The 25,137-nt window shown below is 39.2% G+C and overlaps 3 protein-coding genes across 3 annotated transcripts; all 3 read right to left on the bottom strand.

The window, feature by feature from the left end:
* Positions 1-9,768: 9,768 nt before the first annotated feature.
* LOC102020941 (olfactory receptor 5AL1-like) lies at positions 9,769-10,749 on the bottom strand. The gene has a single exon (XM_005408234.1). It carries the CDS (start codon positions 10,702-10,704, stop codon positions 9,769-9,771), a length of 936 nt encoding a protein of 311 aa, XP_005408291.1. The 5' UTR covers positions 10,705-10,749.
* A 3,584-nt stretch (positions 10,750-14,333) lies between these two features.
* On the bottom strand, positions 14,334-15,293 carry LOC102020595 (olfactory receptor 1044). Its single transcript, XM_005408233.1, has one exon. The coding sequence runs from the start codon at positions 15,291-15,293 to the stop codon at positions 14,334-14,336; it is 960 nt and encodes a 319-aa protein (XP_005408290.1).
* Positions 15,294-23,681: 8,388 nt separating this feature from the next.
* Positions 23,682-24,623, bottom strand: LOC102006056 (olfactory receptor 8J3-like). The gene has a single exon (XM_005407964.1). It carries the CDS (start codon positions 24,621-24,623, stop codon positions 23,682-23,684), a length of 942 nt encoding a protein of 313 aa, XP_005408021.1.
* Positions 24,624-25,137: the final 514 nt, after the last annotated feature.

Below are 25,137 nucleotides of genomic sequence, written 5' to 3'. Positions count from 1 at the left end.
CCTCACTTACAAAGGTTGGGAAAAAACTCACTGGGACCCAGAAGCCTGGCTTCCCAAGCTACTGTGTTATGACTGAACACCAGTTGTTTAATTACACACCTCGATCAGCCAGACTTCCCAAGAGCTTCCTATACTGAAAACTTTATCAGGGTTTTATTAAGGGAAGGGTTTACTACAACTCTGCAGACAGGCATACCATGAGAGCAGCTGATTGTATAATTGGCTAGAGGTGGCCAACCAGTAAGACAGCCAGCTGCAAATTGCTTATCTAGGAGATGGGCTGTGGTCCACGGGGGAGACACAAAGGTCCAAACCAAGTGCTGCCAATTCCCACAGCAGGCCAGAAATGTCTGGCATCTGAACCCGAAGGGCTTCAGGTTTATTAAAGGATGATGCTCTGAACTGAAAAGGTCCAGGGTTCACCCAGATGATGCCCTTTAATATTCCCAGGGCCGACCTGACCCATGGCATGCCCCTTACGGTTCCATCGGCCTAATTGTCACTCCCCATCCTGAGAAGAGCCCCATGCATCCCACCTGACTTCCCTCTCGAACGCCTTCTCAGACACTGGGATATATCTGACTCCCAACCCAGGCTACATTCTTACCCACCTGCACAGTCTTACCCACCTGCATAGTCAGAGCCCCAGGAAGTAAAGACACCCTCTTGAGCCTATCCTGTAGTAGGCCCAGGTGGGTCTTTTGCAAATAAGACCCCAGATTCAGGGGACTTCCTTTCTAAGCCTGCCACCATTCCTCCCTTTCAGGCAGGGACAGGTGTAGAAGGTACCAACCAAGTTCAGGTCTCCTTTTCAGACATGGACATTTGGGAATGCAAAAAGACACTGGGTGAGTGTTTGGAGGATGTTGAAATATAGGCTGATGGACTCCAAACCCTGGCAAGATCCTTTGAGCAGACCTGGCAACATGTCCACTTCAGTCTGGCTTCTTGCTACAGTGTCATAGAAAGACAAAAGATTTTAAGAGCTGCAAGACAAGGCAAAGAGGAAATCTTAGCGTCTGCCCCCAGTGGTAAGCAGCCCATCTTCGCAGGCATGCACAAGGGCCTGCTGAAGCCAGTGTGTTATGCTGAGCTGTGGTCTACCAGTCAAGGCTCTGATGAAAATGCAGCTGCTTCAGCGCACTGGCTTAAGAGGCAGTCTGTAAGTACACTAATTAAATCCAGAGTCCAGAGAGGGCTCCATCATGGTGGGACAGCATTTTATCAGCCAGTCATGTGCAGATATTAGGGAGGAAGCTTCCAAAAGGGCAATAGGGCCCTCAAGCTGGGATGAGTCAATTGATGGATGTGATTATATGGTGTTGATCAGCCATGATGCATTAGAAGGCAAATGGGAATTGAGTAAAGAAAAATGCAGGTTGCTGACTTTATAAGTTCATGATGCAGCCCATGCCAGCAAGAGGAACCGAGGTAACCTGAATGATGATGAAGACAAGTCCGGGTGCTTCAAGTTCACGTGGTCAGGACACCGGGAAAGTGTGCCCACAAACCCCACTGAGTCCTTTCATGGGCCTGTCCCAGCACAGAGGGGGACATTTGGGGAGCAAGGAGGGACTGCCTTATGCCCAGGAGTGGATGAGGTCATCCCCCGCCATGAGCACCAGAGAAGAATGCAAGGATAGAGCATGAGGGTGTTCATGGCAGCTGGCAGGAGCCTCTGGTAATTCTGGACGTGGCAAACAAACCTTCCTGCTACTGGGGGTCTTATTCAAATCTGCCCTCTTACTGCGGAGACTTATCACCCACTCCTCACTGGCCTGGGCCTTGAAGTAGTTACCTAGTTAGTTTTCTCTACTCTGACTCTGGACTGCTGGGTGGGAGGTTGCCCTTTCAAGCTGCCTTGCTGGTAAGAGCAAAGTGCACCAGCCATAGCTGGAAGAGATGCTCTCCTTCTACTCAGGACCCACTCTGTCATTCCAACTTCATGCAACATGGGTCATCACTGCCAGAGACCCAGCCAGCCTGGCTCCGTCAGCTTTGATTGCTCTTCCTGGAGTTGATCCCCAAGCACGGATGGTGACAACCTGAGGAGGGCTATCCATGTCACTCCGGTGAGTGTTCAATGGAAAGACCCTGTTGTACACCCTCACAGAAGACAGTATTACCTCACCAGAGAGGCTAGGCAGTGGCTAAGGCCCATTTCTCATATATTTCTGGGTATACGTTTGCTGTTTTCATCGCGGTTCCCATGCAATACACACATTTTTACTGATATTCCAGCCATGGATAGAATTCTGCCTGCTACAAGATGTCAGAGTGGTCAGAAAGGTGGTGGCACCCATGCAGCCCTTCATAGCAGACGTGTGCACTCTCCTTGTATAGACCCTGGGAGACATTTAACTGGTTCTCTGTCCTTAAACTTATGAACAACTTCTTTCCTAATTCTACGGTCCTTGGTTGGCAATTCCTGTTAGAGTCACCCATCCACGGTAAAATGTAACCCACCTGAGGCACAAGAAAATGAAAGAAATAGCCCAGCCACTTTATATACTGTGAGCCTCTGACGGTCCCTAGTTTCTTTTCAGAACAGAAAACAAGGACCAAACTACCAGACCAGAGAAATCAACTGTGTTGTTCCCTCTAAATAAAAGTCAACACCAGCCTGGAAATAAGGTCTCTCTTTGGGTGTACTGTGTAGGTAGTTTCCTACTCTCCTGCTTACCATAGTTCATTGATATGTTTACTATAGAGAATAATATCTGTTTTGAGACCCAGTTCTCCAGGGATTCCTGTGCGGCACTAACTGCTACTCATGTTTTCCAGAAAGCTGGACAGGAGCTTGTACTCGGTTTACCTGACCCTGGAAATCAATATTCTTTATTAATGTTTCTCATAGCCTTACTATTCAGACCCTGGATGTTTAATCTCTTAGTCAAATTTGTTTTCCGCTTTTTAACAGCCAGGAAACTATCAATCGTGACCGAAGCCAAGGACAAAAATCCAGTTCCACATCTGTAGCTCATCAATGAATCCCCCAAGGAAGATTATGGCTCCCTTAGTCCTCATAGATCAAGTGAGGAGACAATCCCGTGGCCTCCGCTTAGATAGGGCCAATGTGCCTATGCAGCTGAAGTAGCTGTAGAAGATGGATCTCCTTCCTCTGTGCTTTCATAGATTTTCAGAGGCCAAGTCTTAGGGGGACACAATATAGATAGTACAATTAAGGGTGATGGGATCCCACCCCTCTGCTCATCGGAACCTCAGCAACACCCCTGAAGCAACGCCCTGACTCAGCACCTGTAAATCACACTCTGAAGGATCCAAAGGGTAGCACCCTGGGCCTGGCCCACCTTTCAAATCCTTAAGCCCATTCACTGCCCACCACCATTTCCTTTCCAGCCTAGAGATTCTTCCACTCCATGTGCGCTGTTTTCCTTTCCAACCTGAACCTGCGCACTCTTCGTGCCCCTCCCCGTCTAAACTTCACAAAACTTGGCTGCTTTTCGTCTCCCTTGTGTGAATCATACAGTTCTTTGTTGAACACAAGAACCTGGAACCCTGTCCCGAGATCTCATCACCCATGGCAACACTTAGGCAGATATTTCATGTCAGAGGTCTGTAAGAAATTAAAGAAAGCTTGAAAGCCACATGCACTTAGATGTAGGCCTGTGAGAATCAGTGTATCAATTATTTTAGAAAGAATGTAAGGATGTATTTCCTTACATCCAAATCAAAATATTGATTTTCAGGCATACTCCTTAATTTATTTTAAAATGCACAATTCACCATAAGATCACAATCTTTTCAAGTATATATTGCTGTATTGAAAAAGAACACAGACTTTCATGTTTTAGAGTAATGTTTTATTGTCTCTCAAAATTCTACTGGGTGATTATAAAGTTCCTCAGGATGTTAAGCGTATGACTGAATTTTGTGAATCTGTCAGCTGACCTATTGCGTTTTCACTCATGCACTTTCTCCATTTGTCTGCTTTGGGCTTTGAACAGCCTGGCAAGTGGGTTTTAATATTGAACACTCTAACAGTAAAATAGGAGTTTGGGAGATTTTCTAGTATCTCAAAATGACAAACTCTCCTTGCTATAAAAATTTGATATTTTTTGCAGATTTACCTGTGCAACAAATTTGAAGTACAAGACAGCAGATGTTGACTTCTTTCTTTCTTTTTTTTTTGTTACTTTAAACAATTTATTTAACTGAAATGGACTTCCATTTATTTAATTGCAGTGACAAAATATAGCAAAAATCAACAAAAGCCATGTGGCTGAGGAAAAAGTACATGGATGTGCAGCTGAGGGCTGACTTGGGTTAGCGCAGTCAATCCAAGATTACACCTGACACTGACTAAGTAGACAACTAGGAACACACTGAAAAGACCGACTTGAAGCTCTGGGTTGTCTTGAGCCCCAGGAGGAGGGAGCTAGGCACTGCTGAGTGACTGCCCTTGGCCATAGAAGATGTGCAAAATATTTGGTTTAATAAAGCTCTTTGCAGCACATACTGAGCATTGAGTAATGCTCTTCTCATTAGGAGTAGTCAAGGGTAAGTCAGGAGGTGATTCCAATTTGGTGATCATATGTTGAACATTCTCAAAGGAAAATCTTCATTCATTCTCTGCTTAAGAATGTAAGATTCATCAAACCATTAAAGAGAATACAAAATAATGAAAAAAGCTAGAAATGATACAGAGCTTCACTAAACAACATGGTAGGACTTCACCAATGATTATTATATTGCATATTGTTGTCTTCAAATTAGTTGTTCAGATTACCATATATAAGCATGCAAAGTTGGTGAAAATTTTAAGCATTAACTGTTCCTTTTAGTAAACCATTAGACATCAGCAATACAATTATTCCAGCTGTCCTTAAACACAGACACACACACACATATATATTTTTTCCCTTCCTCTTTCATTTTGCTCCTTTCTGTCATTCCATTTGTTCCTTCCTTTGAGCAATTTCTACCCCTTTTATAATATACATTGTACATTTAGGTTTTATTTACTCTTTTAGGTTCTTACACTAGGGAGACAATACAATGTTTACATATGTGGGTCTTATTTATTTCACTTATGAGTATGGTCTATAGTTGCATCCATTTACCTATAAAAGCCTCTAGTTTTATTTTTTTATGGCTGAGTAGTACTGCATTGCATAAAAAGACCACATCTATTTTATCCATTCCTCAGTTGATGGGCATTAGCTATGACAAATTGTGCTGCTATGAACATAGGTGCATATATAACAGTGTGGTATGATGTTTTAATTGTTCTGGAAAATATCCAGAAGGAGGACAGGTGGGTTAAGTCGGACACCTAATCCTAGTTTTGTGAGGAATCTTTGCATTGATTTCCACAGTGGGTTCACCAATATATACTCCCACCAGCAGTGGAGAAGGGTTCCTTTCTCCCCACAGCCTGTGCAGCATTTGTTATTGGTTAATTTCTTGATGATAGCCATACTGTCTGGGGTGAGATGGAATTTCAGTGTTCTTTTAATTTGCATTTCTTGAATGATCAAAGATATTGAAAATTTTTTCATATGTTTATTTCCATTTGTATTACTTTATCTGAGAAGTGTGTATTCATCTCAGATGCCCATTTTTGTATTGGACCTTTGAATTTTGGGGCCTGATTTTTTTTTTAATTCTTTATATATTCTAGATAGAAGTCCTTTGTCTGAGGGACAGTTGGATAAATTTTTTTCCCAATTTGTGGATTTTCTTTTTCCTGTGTTGGTGATTTCTTTAGATGTGCAAAAACTTTTCAATAAGATGAGATCCCAGTTGTTGATTCTTTGAAGTATTTCCCATGCAGTTTGGTTTTTGTTCATGAACTCTCTACCTACCCCTATGTCTTCAAGCTTTTTACCTACTTTCTTTTCCAGTAGATTTAGTGTTTCTGTTTTATTATTTAGATCTGTAATCCACTTTGACTTTAGTTTAGTGCATCGTGATAGACATGGGTCTAGTTCTAGTCTTTGGCTTGTGGAAAGCCAGTTTTTCCAATAGCATTTATTAAAGAGGCTATCTTTCCTCCAGTGAACATGGTCGGCCCCTTTGTCAAAGACAAGGTGGCTGAGTGTCTTTGAGGTTGTGTCTGCATCTTCCAGTTTGTTCCATTAATCTTCAGGTCTGTTTCTTTTTGTTTTTGGTACCAGGAATTGAACTCAGGACCTTGAATTTGCCAGGCAGGCACTTGTGCCACTGTACTATATCCCTGGCCCAAGGTCTGTATGTTTGCTCACTTGATCTGAAAAGCATAATATTGTCAGTGTAATGGAACAGTTCGATACCTTGTAGAAGAAAAAGACAGTAGATATCCTTGTGAACAGTATTGTGACTTGGGGCTGGAAAGTGCTGGACTTCTGAGGTGGGACCTTAAACCCAAGTCACTGAGTCTGATGAGTGAAAGCAAGTTGCTTCTGGTGGGTCTCATAAATAAGTATGGAGAAAAGGTATTTTGAAATCCAGAATTATTCCCAGGTAGTAGGAGAGGAGTTAATCTGCTCAAGCCAGGAAACTGCGTCTGAGATACCAGGTGCAATTGGAGTCAGCAATTGGTGGATCAGTGCACTTTTTTTTTCCAGATAGAGCCTATTCTAAATGTTTCTATTTGGAATTTGCCATTATAATGGCCCTCACTGTACAGTTTAGAGGACCAATATATAGATTTTTGTCAATTATGAAGTATATCCAGTTCAATTATGTTCTGTGGAAATGGAGAAATTATCACAGCATGCATTTGTGGATGAGTTGGGGCCACTATGATTGGGCCTTGGCTAAAACTGCATTAACCACCTGGCATTCATAGGCGTGTACTTCCAGTTGAGCACCACAGATATTTTGGATTTCTTGGAATCAAGTGTTAATTCACAGCATGCAGTATTCCTTAAAATGTTTGGTAAGAAGCCATAGGTTGTTCTAAGAAAGGTCAGGAGAGAGATGAACTGCATTACTCTCTGGTTGTTCTCTATGACCTTTGCTTAAGGTGACCTATCCTCTACTTCATTCCTTCAGTTTGTGATCTATTCACTGGCGTAAGTCTGGGAACTGCTTGAGGAGCCCTAATTTTCTGTTTTTACACCTTCAAGCAGATGTCTATTTATTAGCCTTGAATTTTTCCTTTTTATACTAATCCATTAAAATTTAGTAGGCTCCCTTTGCATTTCACTTTGGGGAAAATTTGATTAATTATTCAATTCCTGCCATGGGTTAGATCTGAAATACCCCCAAAATGTCTCATATGTTTGAAGGTGACTGGATCATGAGGGAAATGCACTCATCAATAGATTCAACACTGATGGCTTCTGTGGGTGACTGTCCTCTTAGCAGGTGGCTGTAGGTCACAGATGGAGCAACCTAGAAGTGCATATTCTTGTTCCTCTCCCTGCTCCTCCCTTCTTTCTCTGCTTCCTGCCTTTTATTGTTGAGAAGCTTTTCCACTGCTATACTCTTCTGCCATTTTGTTTCTCCCTTCTAATCACCTGGCCGTGAACTAAAACCCTGAGCTGAAACAAACTTTTTATCCTTTAAATTTTGGGTATCCCGGCAACAGGAAAGTGACAATGCCAATGCCATAGGTCTACAAGGGTTAAGCCTTTCTGTTGCTGTTTTGCTTCTGCTGTCCATTGTAGTAAGTAAATCCCCTTCTTCTTTGATGAATGAGTGCTGACACCTCATCCCTGACATTCTAAAGTACAATTATGTCCATTAGATTTATACTTTCCAATAAAATGGCTGGCATTTCCACTTCATGATCTTGCATACACAGAAGAGCAATCACAGATATCTTCAGGTTTGCTGGTCCTCTTGTCACAAATCTGCTTCTTAGGCCTCCTTTTGCAGTGATTCAGAAAGGAAAAATACTAATGATTTTACTGGCTGTGTAAGTAATCTGACCAGCATGAAGTTCGGGTACTTCTCTCACAAGTTGTGGACAGGATTGTGTATAACTAGAATTCATAAGATTTACTGTGGCATATCATAGCATTCTCAAGTTCAGTGATGAATGTTAATTGGCACTTTCAGCAAGCACAACACGTCAATGAAAGAGAACAAAGTCTCAGACTTCACAGTGGTGAAGGTTGATTTTTCCCCACCAGACAAATGAAAGTGAACTCGAGATGAACTGTAATCCTGGTGGGGTTGGGGAAGGCCTAGGTAGAGCAGTGGAGGAGATAGGCCATAGATACCTATTAGATCCTTGGGAACTACTGTGTCCCCAGTTGTGTTGTGCAGTGAAGCTTGATGTTTCTGTACCCCGTGTCCAGAGTGATCCTGCGGACAAGCAACTTGCTCTATCTTCATGTTCACTGATGTTCACCTGTATCATCTCATCTCCTTCCATGCTTCCTTCACTCTTTCTGCTGTAGAATTTTAAATTTCTGAAAACATTGGCTTTTGGAAAGTTTCCTGTCCCTGAAGTTTTGAGGCTATGGCTGAGTTATACATAATCAGAAGGGCAGCATCATCTTTAAAGATTTTAAATTGTATACAATAGTTCATTACGTTAGAAAAATGTGTCCTAGAGCTATGGCATGTCTGCAGGTACTTGCTCAAAGGTAACAATACTGGAATAACTGAGTTTACAACCTCTTTGGAGTCTGGCTGTGTCTGATTGGACTGTCTGGAGGGTTTCCTCTCTTAGAATAACAAGCAGCAGCGCTGAGTGAATCTGTCTGCATCATACTGAAGAGCACTTTCATGTCTAACTTGTGACCCTTGGGACATTAATATAACACATTTAATGTATGTCCTTGGATGCTATCTAGATAATCATTCCTGTTAAAACGAAGTCTATCTATTTATTTAGCATTTGGAAGTTTAAGAAAGAAATTCTGAAACCGACTTCTAGGATCAAGTAAAACTAGATCCATAGCTTGATACAAAACAAGGTTAAATAATTGTTATACCTGGTATTTATGAAGTACCCAGTATTATGAAGCACCCATTATGGGCTAGCACTAGGCAATGTCCCTTGCATTTACAAACTTCTTTCATCTCACAGTTAACCCAGGGGAAAGGAACCACTTTGGACTTCTGTACTTGAGAAGACAGATGTTCAGCAGTGAGAGATCATTTATCACACTAACAGTGGTTCAACGCAAACTTGTTAAATAGGCAATCAAAAGTTCAATTCCTAATCAAACACAGGTGTAGGACACGCTGTGAGATATAATGTTTTGAAGAGGCTAAACTGACTGGATCTTGTGCTGAAAATATAAAACTAAATATAAAACCTCCAGTTCACTTGCTGTTCTTGGTAAATGCAGAAAAAGTGGACAGTTGTGAAAGAAACTTTCATCCTAAAGAACTAAACCAAATTCATTAAAAACTTTTAAATTTTTTTCAGATTAATTTATGCAGCAAATCTGGAACATAAAAAATCAGATTTTCATTCATTTCAATATAACTCAAATTTCTGAATAACCTACAGTACTCAGACAAGACTTCTATTTCACACCTATTCACTTAATGATGAAAAGTTGGAGGAGAGACAGAGACACAAAGGGAGAGAGGGAGGGAAATATAAAGGACTAACATGCCATTCGTGTATGTACCAGCTCCTCACCTTATAGTCATAGGTGCAGAACACGTATACTAATACAAAACACAAAGTGCATTAGGAGAAATCTCTCTTTTCCCCTCTCTCTGTTCTCCTGTTAAAATTCAGCAACTTAATGTTTATGAAGTGACATTTGAGAAGAATTCCTGGAAATGAAGCACTAGTGAATGTGAGCACTCAGTGAGGACCCTGTACTCGCAATCATTTTCCACATTGCAAATCTATGGAAGGTACAACTTCTGTATAACTTTCTTGAGGGCACTTTTCACCTCCTGATTCCTCAAGCTGTAGATCAGTGGGTTGAACATGGGAATCACTACCACATAAAATACAGAAGAAATTTTATCTGTGTTCAGAGAATGGCTGGACTTAGGCTGCAGGTACATAAAAATAATTGTCCCATAAAAGATTGAGATGGAGGTCAGGTGAGAGGCACAGGTAGAAAACGCTTTCTGTCTTCCCTCTGCAGAGTGAATCCTCAGGATGGCAGCGAGGATGAAGGCATAAGAAATGACCACAACCACTAGAGAGAAAAGGGTATTGAAGCCTGCGATGATGAACAACATGAGCTCTTTGAAGTGAGTGTCGGAGCAGGCCAGAGCAATTAGGGGAACATCATCACAGTAGAAGTGGTTGACCACGTTGGAGCCACAAAAAGACAAGCGGAATGTGGCCACTGTCTGTCCAAGGCCCACAGCGAACCCGTAAATGTACATGCCAGTGATCATTTGAACACACAGTTTCCTAGGCATGAGAATGACATAAAGCAGCGGGTTGCAGATGGCGACGTAGCGGTCGTAGGCCATGATGGAGAGCAAGTACAGTTCACACACTGCGAATGTGATGAAGCAGCACACCTGAACGGCACATGCAAAAAATGTGATTCTTTTAACCACCCTCAGAAAGTTCACCAGTGTGTTTGGGGTGACAGCAGAGGTAAAACAAAAGTCAGTAAAAGCCAGATGGCTTAGGAAAAAGTACATGGGTGTGTGCAGCTGCGGACTGATTTGGATTAGCGCGATCAATCCAAGATTACTGGTGACACTGACTAGATAGATAACCAGGAACACCCCGAAGAGAATGACTTGAAGTTCTGGGTTGTCTGTGAGCCCCAGGAGGATAAATCCAGACTGTGTTGAGTGATTGCTTGTAGCCATAGAAGAGATTGGAAAGGATTTTTTTTTTTTTTTTACAATAAAACCCTTCAGTCCACACCTTCCAGGTAATAATCTTCCTTTAGGTGATAATCAGTTGGGGGTCAAGGTACAAATCTTCTTGGCTGGTCTATGTTGAAGATATTCAAAGCAATTTCCTCCTGTTTTGTCTGATGAATGAATTTGTTTTTCTAGACAAAAATTCTCAAACTTGCAATTCTGTTGAATTTTTTGAAGATGTGAATTGGTATTTTAACATTTTCATAATTAAACTATCTCATATCTACATCTTAAAGGAGAAAAATATTTGAGATTTTTATCATCGGATAAAACACTTGTCAAGATTGGAATGCTTTAAACAAAATTAAGCTATCCTTTGGCTGTTTTTCATTAGCATTGGTAAGAATTTTTTTTTAAACTCATTCTAGATTATACAAAAATTCTACATAAAATTTTGGATAGGAAGTCTCTTTACTATATTTTCAGTTTTTAACTGTTATTTACTTCTTTTACATATAAAATTCCAAGTTTTTCTGTAATTCTTATGAGTCTTTATGAAATAAATAGCAAAAACTATAATATAGTTAGCCTGGGTGTTTTTAGCTATACAGAGCAGTATTAAAAACACATTAAATAATTATAAAGCATATTTGCTTTGTATCTACAGATATCTAAATGTGAAGTTAGAGTAGAAAACATCCAGCAGTACTTTGCATACAAACTGGGTTCTTACTAATTAAAACAGGGCAGATTTTAGAGATATGCTATTTTATTTTATTTTATTTTATTTGTTTTTTTAAAAGTTTTTCTCTTGACCGGAAGTGATGGTTTGATTTTTTTCAATCTAGGAAGTCTATATATCTCCAGTATGGCTACAATTTTAATTCTGAGATACAGAGCCTGAGACACAGAGATTAATCTCTATTCATGTTTCCCTAAATAAGTATTGTAAATAGAATAACTAGTAGTTCTTGAGTCTGTAAACTAAATTTATAGTTTGTGCAAATGGTATCTTTTTCAGTCAGGCAGACATTTCATTACTAGCTGGATGTTCAGACAACTTTGGAAAAGCACTCTAGTTTATTCTTTCCGGGTGGTTAAAATATGTCATACTTGGTACCATATTCTTCAAATTTAGCTCTTCATAGTCTATTTTATTTTGATCAAGTCTTCTTCTACAGAAGCCTGTGTGTAATCTCATCGTAATAATAGCTGCAGGAGTTTAATAATTTTTGTAGTACTTTAAAATAGCCCCCCATTGCTTGCCTAATTTAAGATCTCTAATTCTTACTGTCCTATAAGTTTAGTACATACAATGATATTCTGGGAAACCTGTGCACATTTTGCTGTTATACATATTGCCAAACTCTCCAAAGACTTCAATAGTTTCATTCTCCTACTAAACTGGAACATCACTCTGCCTTGAAAATCTATTCAGAATACTTTCAACTTTCCAGATATCTCCTCTGAATCCCAGGCAAACATATCTACTTGCTTACTAGGTCACTTCAATTAGATATTCCTGAAGTATCCATAATTTGCATATGCAGAGATAATTCATCAATGTGAAACCATTTTACGTAACTCATACTTCTCAGAGTCAATATACTCTCCCCGAATGGTGACATCTTCCATCGGAACTTACAAGTGGGAAAGTGAAAGAAATATATTTCATATATTCTTCTAACTTCCTATAAACAATTATAAAACATTATTCATTATTTAAGCATTTCCTTAAATATGTCTCCTTTTAACACTTCCTGTATTTTATCTGTTCAGGCCCGAAACCCCAGCTCTGAATTATGGCTTTCTAGTTGCTTCAGTTTCGCCACCTCCTCTGTGTATGTGGCGCTTTGTATCTGCTTCCTAACACACAAATCATCTTTGGTTGCTGCCTGTTAAACTTGGAATCGAGTCCTGGGTTTTACATTTGTTATTTTAACTTTGATAAATAAATGTTTCCTTGTGCGCTACTCTCGTTCCTTGCAATATCATCCATAAAATAAATATCTATAAATTGCGGGACTCAGAAATTAATAGACATTCCAAATAATATTTAAATTATTGAATAAAATAATCCAAAAGTGTGTTCCTCCAATCTCTTCAGTGGTACTTCACTTACCCTGTTTTTTTGTGCCCAGTAAATACTGCTTTTGAGAAATCCACAGCTTGAACACAAATGGTCCAGCATTTCTTCAGGCAAAATCTGCCGGTATCAACAGCACTGAAAATTACTTAAATATTGTGAGGTTGTTTTGTATGATTTCTTTGTCCCTCTAGAATACTTTTCTTGGATTACATCATGTAAAACAATTTTTGAGCCAAATATATACTGAAGTTTCACAAACATAGCAATTATGTTGTGGTTGATCTTTGGGACCCAATTTGCTTAATCAAATAAATAATCACTTGAATGGCAGAGTGGCTTGCAATTGTATTACAGAATCTATAAGTAATAATGATATTGTTTTACCTATGTAAAACACAAACATTTTAGCTGGTTTTATTTTATTTTTATATATTCATATAGATTATTACATTTTAAATTTTAGTAAGAAGTCATGGCATGTATTTGATCGAGGTATATTAACTTGCTACTGAGCTTTGCAAGCTTACCAAAGAATGATCTGTGTTACAGTAACCATCCTAGTCTACATTTGAACCTCATAATTTGTTAGTTAGACAAATACTAATTAAGCTCTGAATTTCTGATTTGCCTAGGAGTACATTTAGTTCAGGCTGACAATTATTGCTGGTAGTTTCTGTTTAAGGAAAAACGGGAGAGAATATGAGTGTGTTTGACTTCAATGTATACTCAATTTTCACCTACCTACATCACCTACTAGACAATGTGTTGTAATCTACAACGTAATAAATAATGACCCATTCACCCAAGCATAATTTGCCTACAACAACGGCCTATAATCCTTGAGAATGGCAAAATGTTATTTTAATTATTGTGAGTGCATGTATTTAGAGTATGACTCTCTCCGCACCTAGGGAGTCTACCTCTGAGTTACTTATTATGAAAAGATAATCTGGAAAATTGTGTTGCAATTTCATAAAGAGTAAAATGTAAGAATTTATATCCCTGAAGAGACTTGAGGTCAGCAGAAGGTTATGCTTGATTAATGACATGGAGGAGGTCTGTTCAACACAGAAAATCTGTTAAATATGTCAGTAGCAGGTTTCCATTTGTTATACATTTTTTAAAAAATTAAAGAATGTGGAAAATATTTAGAGTATGCAATTTTTTTTGCCTGGTATATTATTCATGGATCCCTTGCATCTGGAATTTAGTCTTGGGGACTAAGAAAGTCTGACCTTTTATTTCCACTCTGCCCATATATCTTTGTATATCTTGATAACTATATTAAATGCGTTTCAACTTCAGAAGTGGAAAAACTGCTGTAAATACTTATGGGCTAGATAATTATTTTCATACATGTTCCAACTGAAAAATGAGAGGAGTATAAAATTTTGTAATTATTTTTATATCCAAAATGACATTCTATGTGACAATTTGAGAAAGTTCATTATACATGATACAATAAAAGACATTTTATATGGGGCTTTCAGACAGGATTTTAGTGATAACAATAGGAAAACAAAATGTCCATTGTTTATTGAAGTCATTTTTGAAATTTCATGAGCAAGGGAGCCTTCTTGCTACTGCTGACTGCTCTCTTCAGAGCCTCTTTCACTTCCTTGTTCCGGAGGCTGTAGATCAGGGGGTTCAGCATGGGGATGATCACTGTGTAGAAGACAGACGCCATCTTGTCTGTGTCCAGGGAGTGGGTGGAGCTGGGCTGCAGGTACATGAAGATCAGTGTCCCGTAGAAGATGGTCACTGCCAGCATGTGGGAGCCACAGGTGGAGAAGGCTTTGCGCCTTCCCTCAGCTGAGCGCATCCTCAGGATGGCAGAGATGATGAACATGTAGGAGACAGAGACAATCAGAAGGGAGGAAAGGAACATGATGCCAGCACAGGCAAATATCCACAGCTGCTTGGAGCGAGTGTCGGAGCACGTGAGCCTGAGCAGAGGCATGTCATCGCAGTAGAAGTGATTGATGACATTGGAGCGGCAATAGCAGAGGCGGAAGGTCAGGACGGCGTGGAATAAAGCAACCAGGAAGCTATAGCTGTAGGGGGCAGCAACGAGTTGCATGCAGATGGCTGGGGACATGACAACCATGTAGAGCAGAGGGTTGCAAATGGCCACGTATCTGTCGTAGGCCATGGAAGCCAGGAGCAAGCACTCAGCCGTCATGAAGGCCAGGAAGCAGCCCAGCTGAGCGGCGCAGGCAAGAAAGGATATAACATTCTGTTGGTACAGGAAGTTCCCCAGCATTTTGGGCGTGATGACAGAGGAATAGCAGAAATCAACAAAAGCCAGGTTACTCAGGAAGAAGTACATCGGGGTGTTGAGTCTCGCGTCAGTCCTGATGACCAGGATCAAACCCAGGTTGCCCACCACCGTGAAAATATAGATGGATAAGAATGCCAGGAAGAGGGGCATCTTCAACTCCTGGCGGTCCGTGAGGCCGGCAAGTATAAACTCTGTCGCCTGGGTGCAATTTGTCTGAGCCATATGACGTCAAGACATCTAGGTACGGAGGAGGGTCTAATCAGGTTTAACATTTCCATACTTTTTTACCTTACTAGCTTGAAAAGCAATTTTATTATTATGAAAGTGGTAGCTTATTATTATTATTAACTATTTTTAGTACCCTTGGTGTGTGATGAAGGTCAAAGGAGGTATTTGGTGGAAAACACACTCTTCTCCTCCTGAACTGAATTTATAAAACTAAGACTTGTAGGGTAGGACTTGGTCCAGACTGACTTGCTTTGTTTTCAAAAGCTCTGTGCAGTTTTTTAAATTTAACATTGATCTTCCAAATACTTAAAGCTCTAGCTTTACTGAAAATGTTGACATTACTAAGGTAAATGAAAGTAAACCTACTTTACTGAAATGTCCCTCTGGTATACCTGAGCATTATACTCACTGCAGAAATGCCGATACACACACATGTACAGTGCTCTATAATTGTACTCTGCATGCACTGCTTAGCACACAAGGTCATGGTGGCTTTCTGAACATCTTTCTAATTGTCTTATATTGCAGACCCTGAAAATGGCTAAGATTCTATAAGGCATATTCATATGCTCTGTGGGTATTTGTTTACTGCATATCTTCTACCCATTTTACAAATGAGGAGAAGTCTCAGAAAGGTGAAACACCTGAAGTAATTGGGGACAGCTAGAATTTGAACTTGGGTGGTGCACCCCTGTAATCCCAGCACTTGGGAGGTTGAGGCAGGAGGATCCTTGCGAATTGGAGGTGAGCCTTGGCTATAAAGTGAGCTCAAACGGCAGCCTGAACTGCAGAGTGCAATCCTGTCTCAAAAAGGCAGAAAAAAAGTGAACTATTTTCTTTTTAAAAATCTTACTTAAAAATGCAGTGTAAAGGGCTGGAGATATAGCTCAGCGGCACAGCACCAAGCCATTTGGCTTGGTACCTGTCATTATATCTAGTTTCCTTCCTTCCCTCCCTCTCTCTTCCTTTCCTTTTCTCTTTCCTCCCTCCCCTTTCACCTCTCTCCCTTCCTTCTTTCTTCTCTTCTTTTTGCTGGGAACTGATCCCAGGGCCTCGCGTTTGCTGTACAAGCCCCTTTCATTGAACTGTATCTTCATTCCATCAATTACATCTATGAGAAAGTACATACTGTGGAATTTCCAGTATAGTTAGCAGTTTCATGATAAACAATAACTTTTCTGATGGTAGATACCTACTAAAAGATGACTAAATATCTGATTGCTATTTAAGCACCCAGGTTATAGAAACCTGAACCGTGTATTTAGAATGGGGTGATCTGAAATGAATTTATTTCTGTCATGCACTACTTACATAAACTTTAGTACATCAAAAATTTAGTTTGTTCTTCATTCTCCTAAACCATGCAAATCTTTCTCAACTGATATTTTAAGGGGTAGATGTACACAGGAGTAAATGTAATCACTTTTAAAATTCATTCACAGTAGAGTTGGTGATACTAATGGGCTTAGCTGGAAGGTTAAATACCTCCAGCAGTTGAACTTCAAAATTCAGCAATAAAAAAGCACAGACTATTTAACTAAGGCAGATAGATACAAGTTCTATAGCAAAATGTCCTTTAAATTGAAGACTTAAGAGACTGTTATCAAATTTTAGCTCTTCAAACATAATCCCAGCTAAGGATAAGTTAACAGAAAGCAAACCTATCACATTAATGATATAGTTTATTGTATCATGAAGCACAAGAAAAAGTACATCAGGAAAAGTCATGTTCTTAGACCATGAATAGGGTATCAAAGTAAATTTTTGAGTATGTATGTTTGTATGTGTCTACATTTTCTATGGAGGAAAATATTGGTCAGTGCTGTTGCTTATCATTACAGGAGATACGTAGATTGCCAGGCTTTTAAGAAATCTAGTTGCAGTTCCCAGAAATATGTGGGTCTTATTTGGAAATACAGTCAAGAAGACTACATAATCAGGATAAATTCAGAGAAAGCAGGCATCACCACGCAATGCAGTGCAAACATCTCCAGAGAGTGAGCTTGCACAGCCGAAGGTGCCCGTCACCAGGTGGTGTTGTGACAGAACACCACTGCGTGTGCACTGCACCATGGATCGGGACAATCTTTCATGGCACAAAGCTGTGCTGAACGACTATTTCATCGAAATTTTGGTTTCCAAGTCTGGAGATAACGGAGAAAGTTGCACTGTTTGGAAGCTCCATTATGCGTTACTTTTGAAAATATATTTCAGATTATAATCACTTACAGTATCAGCCACTGCATTTTACATTCAAAGTCCAGCCATATCCCTCCTTCTCTGCCACAACCAGCCAGGAATAAGCTAATTAGGGTATGGTTTTTCAATATTTCAGGATGTGTTTGCATGCTTTCCCTCTATCATCAATCTATCTATCTATCTATCTATCTATCTATCTATCTATCTATCATCTATCTATTATCTATCATCTATCATTCATCTATCTACACATCTACCATCTACTACCTATTGTCTATCATCTATCTATATATATATTTATCTATATATTTCACCTATCATCTATCAACCAATCAATCATCTATCTATCATCTATCACTCATCTATGTACCTATCCATTATTTATCTACCTATTATCCATCCATCTATCTATCTATCTATCTATCTATCTATCTATCTACCCTCTATCATCTCTCTGTCTCTCTGAACACTCTGTTCATTCAGTGAACACTGGGGATGGAACAGAGGGTCTGACAATGCTAGGTACACCCTCTGACACTGAGCTATGTACCCAGCTGGTTTCCTGCTTTGATATGTGTTTCCTTACATTCATCTGTACCAGGTGCAAGGCAAACAGAGAGTTGGAAGGAAAACTCTTGTTTATCCTGCTGGCCTTTCTGATTCTTAACTCCTATGGCATGTTATTGCCTTTCACCTGTGTGCTATGTGAACTATTTCCTGTGTAACTCATGTAGATATCATATCACATATGTGGCAGTCCCCCTGAATACTGCACACACAGAAATCACGACTTTTTCACATATTGCATGGTGCAGAACCTTCCCAATATTTGATAATGGAAAATTCACGACGAATTTTTGCAATAAGTTATGACCGTTGTTTATAACTCCTGCTCTTATATCAAATACATCCAATGGTATAACAAAGACTATGTTTAGATATGCATTTTATACAACACCTACCTTTGGCGAAAATGAGGGCAGTCTTGTCATAGATTTTTTTCTATCCAGTCAATTAAGTGTTTAAGTTTTCCTAGGTGTTTGACAGATTTTTCTCTGGAAACTCTCAAATATTTTTCAACTCTTTATATAGTAACACACACACACACACACACACACACACACATATATATATATACACACACACACATAACTGAAAGAAAATTAAAGAAAACCTTATTTAGCTTTGTTACAGAAAATACCACAGAAAATGTTTTATGCTAAAGATTATTCTGTTCCATGTCAAACAAAAAATGCTTACTTTCACCCCGATTTTGAAAAATGCTCTTAGAACTCACTTGTGAAGAGGGTGTTGCTATCTCTTCTGCTAGTGGGTTTGGGCAACAAGAAATAGCAGGGTTTTGTTAGTGACTCTGTCCCCAAGGATTTGACTCAAGAACGTGACACAGTAAGATGATTACGAAAATTACAGCCTATTCCCAAGGCAGGCTGGCAGTCAATTACCACTGCTGTTTTTCATCAGCCAGGGATCTAGAACTTGGACTCTGACATAACAGTGTTGCTCTCCTGCTCTCACTTTTGGAATGTTTCCATTTGTCACTCATAGATTCACACTGTGTTGCTTTGTGGAGGGATTTGAATTTATTGATGAAAGATAAAAATTATCTTGTGAAAACTTTTAAGATATGTTTTCAGATAAGTGAATATGTGTTTCCCAGGAATTTATTCCCAGGTATTTTAAGACAAAATGCACTCTCTTTGGATTACTCTCTGAAATGCTAATGAAGTATGTGTTTTCTTTTATAGAGTATTGTTATTATTACTTAATTTCCTTTATTAACTGGCCAATTGACTACATTGCTTGATTTTTTTCTTGAAGGAAGAACATAATTTTAATATTTATTAGGGAATCATGGATCCACTAGGACTGAATTGCACCACTCAGGCCCACTTCGTGTATTGAACCCTGAAGCTCTACTGTGATGATATTTGGAGAAAAAATTTTTGAGAAGAAAATGGATAAGATGGGAGGATGAGGCTGGGCTTTCATGATGGTGTCGGTGCCCTTGTAAGGAGAAACACATTGTTCTCTCCTCCTCATCCGCTCATGCTCTTTGTCCTTACAAAGCAGGGGTCATTTGAGCACACAAAAGTATGGTAGCTGTTTACAATCGAAAAGACATTCTTAATAGTGACCAAATCAGACCTAAGCTTAGGGCTTCCGGCTTCCGGACTTCCGGTTTCCAGAACTGTGGGGAAATCGATCTTTATCACTTCAGATGCCCAATCATGGCATTTTGTATGGCAGCCTAAGCTGAAAAAGCAAGTGGCTCTGGGAGGCAAAATGAGCTTCAAATGGGTAGAGAAGGCAAAGGAATATGGGATTATTTTTCTTTTTCCAAAAATAATGTGTTGTGTGTGTGTATGTGTATCTACTAATGTAAAGATGGAAGCATTTAAATGAGCTTCGACTAGATCACCAAATACATATTCTAAAGGATTCTATTTGCAAGAAAGAACCCTGAATTTACACATAGTGAGCCTAAGTATTTGGCACCAACACTGTGAGACACATTCCCAGGGATTTGATGTGATGAGAACATACTACAATGCCTCTGTGAGCTTGTCTTTCTGACAGGGGGCACTTAGCAGCAGCATACATAGTATTTTTAATCACACCTGGTAAAGACACTCACGAAATAGTACTACCAGAACTGCTTCAGAAAGTGGCAAGAACGGTGCAATAAGTTAGTTTGAATTGAGTGGGAGTATTTTGAGACTGATTAATATTAATGCTCCTCCTGTAATAATTTTCATTAAATATTTCAATCACACTGAAATAATTTATCATTCAAGTTTTATTTCTTATTTGTCTTTCCCATTATTTTATTTAATTTTTATTTATTTATTTTTTGTTTGTTTTTTTCCAGTATCAGAAATCGAACTCACTACCTTGCGCTTGCTAGGCAGGCACTGTGCCACTGAGCTAAATCCCCAGCCTCCCCCATTATTTTATTTTTATTTAGTTTTTTATTTAAGTTAATTGGTACAATTTAGGTACACATAGTGACCACATTCATTACAGGGAATTTGTATCTGTACATGATATATTTTGATTTTTCCTTTTTTTCCATTCTCATCCCTTCTTTTCAAACCCCCTTCCCCTCCCCATTCACAAAGCTCAATTTACATTTTATCCTTTTTCCCATTTTTTCTTTCACTTCAAAGTAAAGCGGGGAGATGTCCATAGTTACTCTCAGCAACAGTCAAAAACTCATCTCACTGCTGTTGTGTATAGAGTTTAGACTTCATTCCTATTGCCTCAGCTTTCACACAATGTCCATTTGTGTTCCAGGATCCCATTCAGAAGAGACTAATAACTCCAGTTATCTATGTTTTTAAGTACTCTAGGTGGTCTTTTTTATGATCTTGATGGTGTGGGTGAATGTATGAATTGAGTATTTTCTGGAATTTCCCTTGGATAAATTTTTCTTCTATTTTCCTCAGTATTAGACCAGATGAGGAATTCTGGTAAGAAAAATTCACACCTGTGAATTGACATTCTATCACATCACAACAGGGGCACATACTATCAATATGAATTGCCTCTGTCATGCTAAGCTTGGTCATGCAGTTGTACTAGTGTTTGTTAGGTTTCTCCACAATAGAGTTCTCTCTGCTCCTTACACACTGCACACAACGTGGGAAGTCATTATATGTGACTCACATGTAAGGTGTGGGGAGTTAGCACCCATGTCACAGGAGACAGTGTCAACACAAGAAGTACTGGGGAGTTCTCTATATAGGACATTGGCTTATCCTATTTTCAAAATATGCAATCATTTATTTACATTGTAATGGCATAAAAATCTATTTTATACTTAAGATAATAATTAAGTGCTTAAATTTTATGTTACTTATTTGCTTCTGAAATTGTCCCATTTTAATTCACTAAACACATTTTCATTTAGCGCCTGTGGTATTTTGAACTAAATCCATGATTAGTTCTCCTTCTTTTACTCTTTTCCCTCCATCTCTTCCTCTTTTCCTCTCTCCTTTCCTTCCTTCCTCCCTCCCTCCCTCCCTTCCTTCCTTCCTTCCTTCCTTCCTTCCTTCCTTTTCTTTCTTTCCCACTTTTGCTTTCCATACCATGCAGATGGAAAATGAATGATTATGTAATTCAGAAATAGAGGAGAACACACAGACATCCCATACAAGAACATTTCCATTAATTTATGCAGATTCTCTGCCTTCAAGGACACTGAAAAAGTCACTACTTCTTATGCTAGAATTACATATACAGACTTTCTTTCAATAATTTCTTGTATTCTCAATATACTCTGAGATCAGAGAACTCAGAGAATGATGTTCTTACCCCATCTTACTCAGTTTTCCAAGGAGTCTTGCTTCCTTCATTGAAGAAGTTTATTAGAACTCATATTTTTTGTTACAAGCGTGTTTGTTCCTATGGCAATGTCATCAGGACTCTTGGACCTCTCAGCTGTCAGCATGTTGACACACATAGGAACATTAACAGATATATAAACTTATACCTAGTTCTGCTTGCAACCCTTTGGGTGTACATCAAACTGAACATGAGTTTATCCTGTAACACTAGACCATTACCACGAGGAGCTGACATTACAGATTCCTCTCCCTGGGTATCTGAAATCTCCTCATTCAAGTTGTGAAACCTTATTTAAAATATCTGTCAACCGTTGACTTTGTTTTTCAAATAATTATTGAAGTATTATCTTATGGGAAACAAATTTAGAGCTAAATACATTGTTATTTACATTTCCTTTTGCTTTCAGTCTTACAAACTTCTAGTATTTCCAGTGTCACTTATGTCAACACATTGCTCCACAAGCACTGCAGAAAAATGGTTTCACACATTGTAAATACAGTAGTTTACTTTGCCACAATTTGTATTCTGTTCCAGTTCTCTCTGATTGCCTAAATAATTTATTTTTAAATTTAGTTTTGCTTTTTTTTTTTTTTTTTTTTTTTTGGCTTTACTGGAAACCTGGAAACCTCCATGAGTATTTGAAGAAAGCCATAGTGCCTTGACTCCATAGTATTGTATCAGGATGAAGAGTTTTACCAACCAGAGTAAAATATCCTGTGTGCTCCTCCCATTTAACCCCACCCCTGTAGCCCTTCTCCTGCAAACTTCAGGAAATGACACATCTGTTCACCACCTCTTGAATTTTTCTTTCATATAATGTCATACAAGTGGAATAACATTTTTACAAAGCTTGGCTTCATTCGCTCCACAATGTATATTGGAGGTTTGTATTGTGGGACATGTCCCAGAATTTTATTGCTGAATACTACTCCATTGTATGGGTGTACCACAATTTATTGGTCTTCTCATCTGATGAAGGAATCTGGTTGCTGTCATTGTTTGTTAGTGATTAACTGACTAATAATATCTCAAAAGAGAAAACTTATTTTTCACATTAAAGATTGTAATGTAAAGTAAAAATAAAGTCAAACTTCTAGAGAATGACAGTATTTTCTGCATTGGTATTTTGTGTCTTTCATTTAAAATGACTGAAAATTATAATAATGGGAATATTTCAATTCCAATGTTTACCGTATGCAGGTTATTCATGAACTGAAGGGGTAACATCTTACCAGTGACCTCTACAGGTTTAACAATGATTAAACATTCAAAATATAAATGTAATGGTTGTAACATTTATTTTTTAAACAACATTTTAAAAATAGCTATGGAGTTTTGTTTTAAAAATAATTTCAGTTGAATATTGGTAAACTCCCTGTAAAAGAACTGCAGTCACCTATAAAGATTTACCCAGGCAGTGATTCACCATAATCAACTATTCACAGGAAGGAACATAAAAGGAAAGGCACAAAATTTTAAAAAGATAAACTTTTGTGATACTTTTTCACTTGTGTCCCTTCAAATTTATTTAAAGATTTTTAAGCCTTATGTCTTTCTCTTACTCCTGGATACTTTTCTTAGTGACTGATTACTAGGCCATTCCAGGAAAAAGTCAGTGAAGAGAATGTTTGTTTTATCCTTCACAACTCAAAAAGTTTCAGTTGACTTTTTAATTTATTTATCTCCAAATCCTCACCTTTTAAGTTGGAATGTCACTATACTTAAAAACAGCCACTTGACTTTTCTTTTCATTGTACAATAGTTCATAGACAATGCCACTCATCTGTCTTCATTGACACAGGTCTAAAGTTATATTCACTTACAGGAACCACATGGATTTGCTATGAAACTCTGTGAGGCAGCCTTCACGTCCTTGTTCCGTAGGCTGTAGATCACGGGGTTCAGCATAGGGATCACTAGCGTGTAAAACACAGAAGCCAGTTTATCAGTGTCCAGGGAGTGGTTGGTCCTGGGCTGTAAATACATGAACAGCAGCGTCCCATAGAAAACTGTGACAGCCAGCATATGTGACCCACAGGTGGAAAAAGCTTTCTTCCTCCCTTCTGATGATCGTATCCTTAGAATAGACAGAACAATGTTAACATAGGATAGCAGCACAATAGTCATGGAGAAAAATAAATTTGTTGCTGCAGAAATGAAGACCACAGTTTCTGGAAAGTATGTATCAGAGCAGGACAATGCTAGCAGAGGAACATTATCACAGTAAAAGTGGTTGATGACATTGGAAGAGCAGTAAGACACAGAGAATACACAAGACGAAACCAGAATAGCTGTGAAAAGGCCATAGAAGTATGTGAGGGACACCAGCAGCAGGCAGACCCTCCGGGATACCACCACCATGTAGAGCAGGGGGTTGCAGATGGCCACGTAGCGGTCATAGGCCATCACGGCCAGCATGAAGATCTCAGCCACAATGAAAACCAGGAATCCTCCCAGCTGGGTGGCACACGCATAGTATGAGATGGTTTTTTTATTTGCTAGGAAGTTGCTCAGCATCTTAGGGGCGATGACAGTGGAGTTGCCGAAGTTGATGACGGCCAGGTGTCGGAGGAAGAAGTACATGGGGGTTTGCAGTCGGGGGTCCACACTGGTGAGGGTGATGATGCCCAGGTTCCCTGCCGTGGTCAGTCCATAGATGACCAGGAAGATGAGGAAGAGGGGAACCTGCAACTCGGGACGCTCTGAGACCCCTATGAGAATGAACTCAGTGACTTGGGTCATGTTTCCAGGAGCCATGCAGGTGTTGGAAACTCATCTGTTTAGGGAAAAAAAAAGAAATGTTTGGAACTAATGTATGAGTTTTGGTATTTCCATTAGAGGACAAGGCAAGTCTTGGGTAAGAATTTTTTTAAAGACAAGGGTTGGTTTAAATCAAGATACACTGTCAAAGGCAAAAGTGGGTGGGTTTTCTAGAAAGAAATCATATATTTAGGATGTGATTTTGAAATTTCAGGAGGGCTTGAGTGTATGGACAAAGGGTCTGGGCAGCAAATGCGATTATGTGGAGAATGTTTCTTTCCCCAGATCATGGAACGCTTGCAACCCTGGTGTCAAGTTTGAAATTATGAGTGCATTTCTAAGGCCATCGTGCTCTGTTCCACAGAAGGCTTTCAGTTTTAGATTAGGAGATCGGGGCTGGGGATATAGCTCAGCAGCACAGCTCCTGCCTGGCAGGCCCGAGATGGTGAGTGTGCTTCCTGCTACCAAAAAAAAGAAAAAAAAAAAAAAAAGATCTAGATTAGGAGATGGT

This window comes from Chinchilla lanigera, unplaced genomic scaffold, assembly GCF_000276665.1.
Source record: "Chinchilla lanigera isolate Chin_1 unplaced genomic scaffold, ChiLan1.0 scaffold00110, whole genome shotgun sequence".
NCBI classification, from domain to species: domain Eukaryota; kingdom Metazoa; phylum Chordata; class Mammalia; order Rodentia; family Chinchillidae; genus Chinchilla; species Chinchilla lanigera.
The sequence above is the reverse complement of the archived record's forward strand: the minus strand, read 5'-3'. Positions and strand labels throughout refer to the sequence as shown.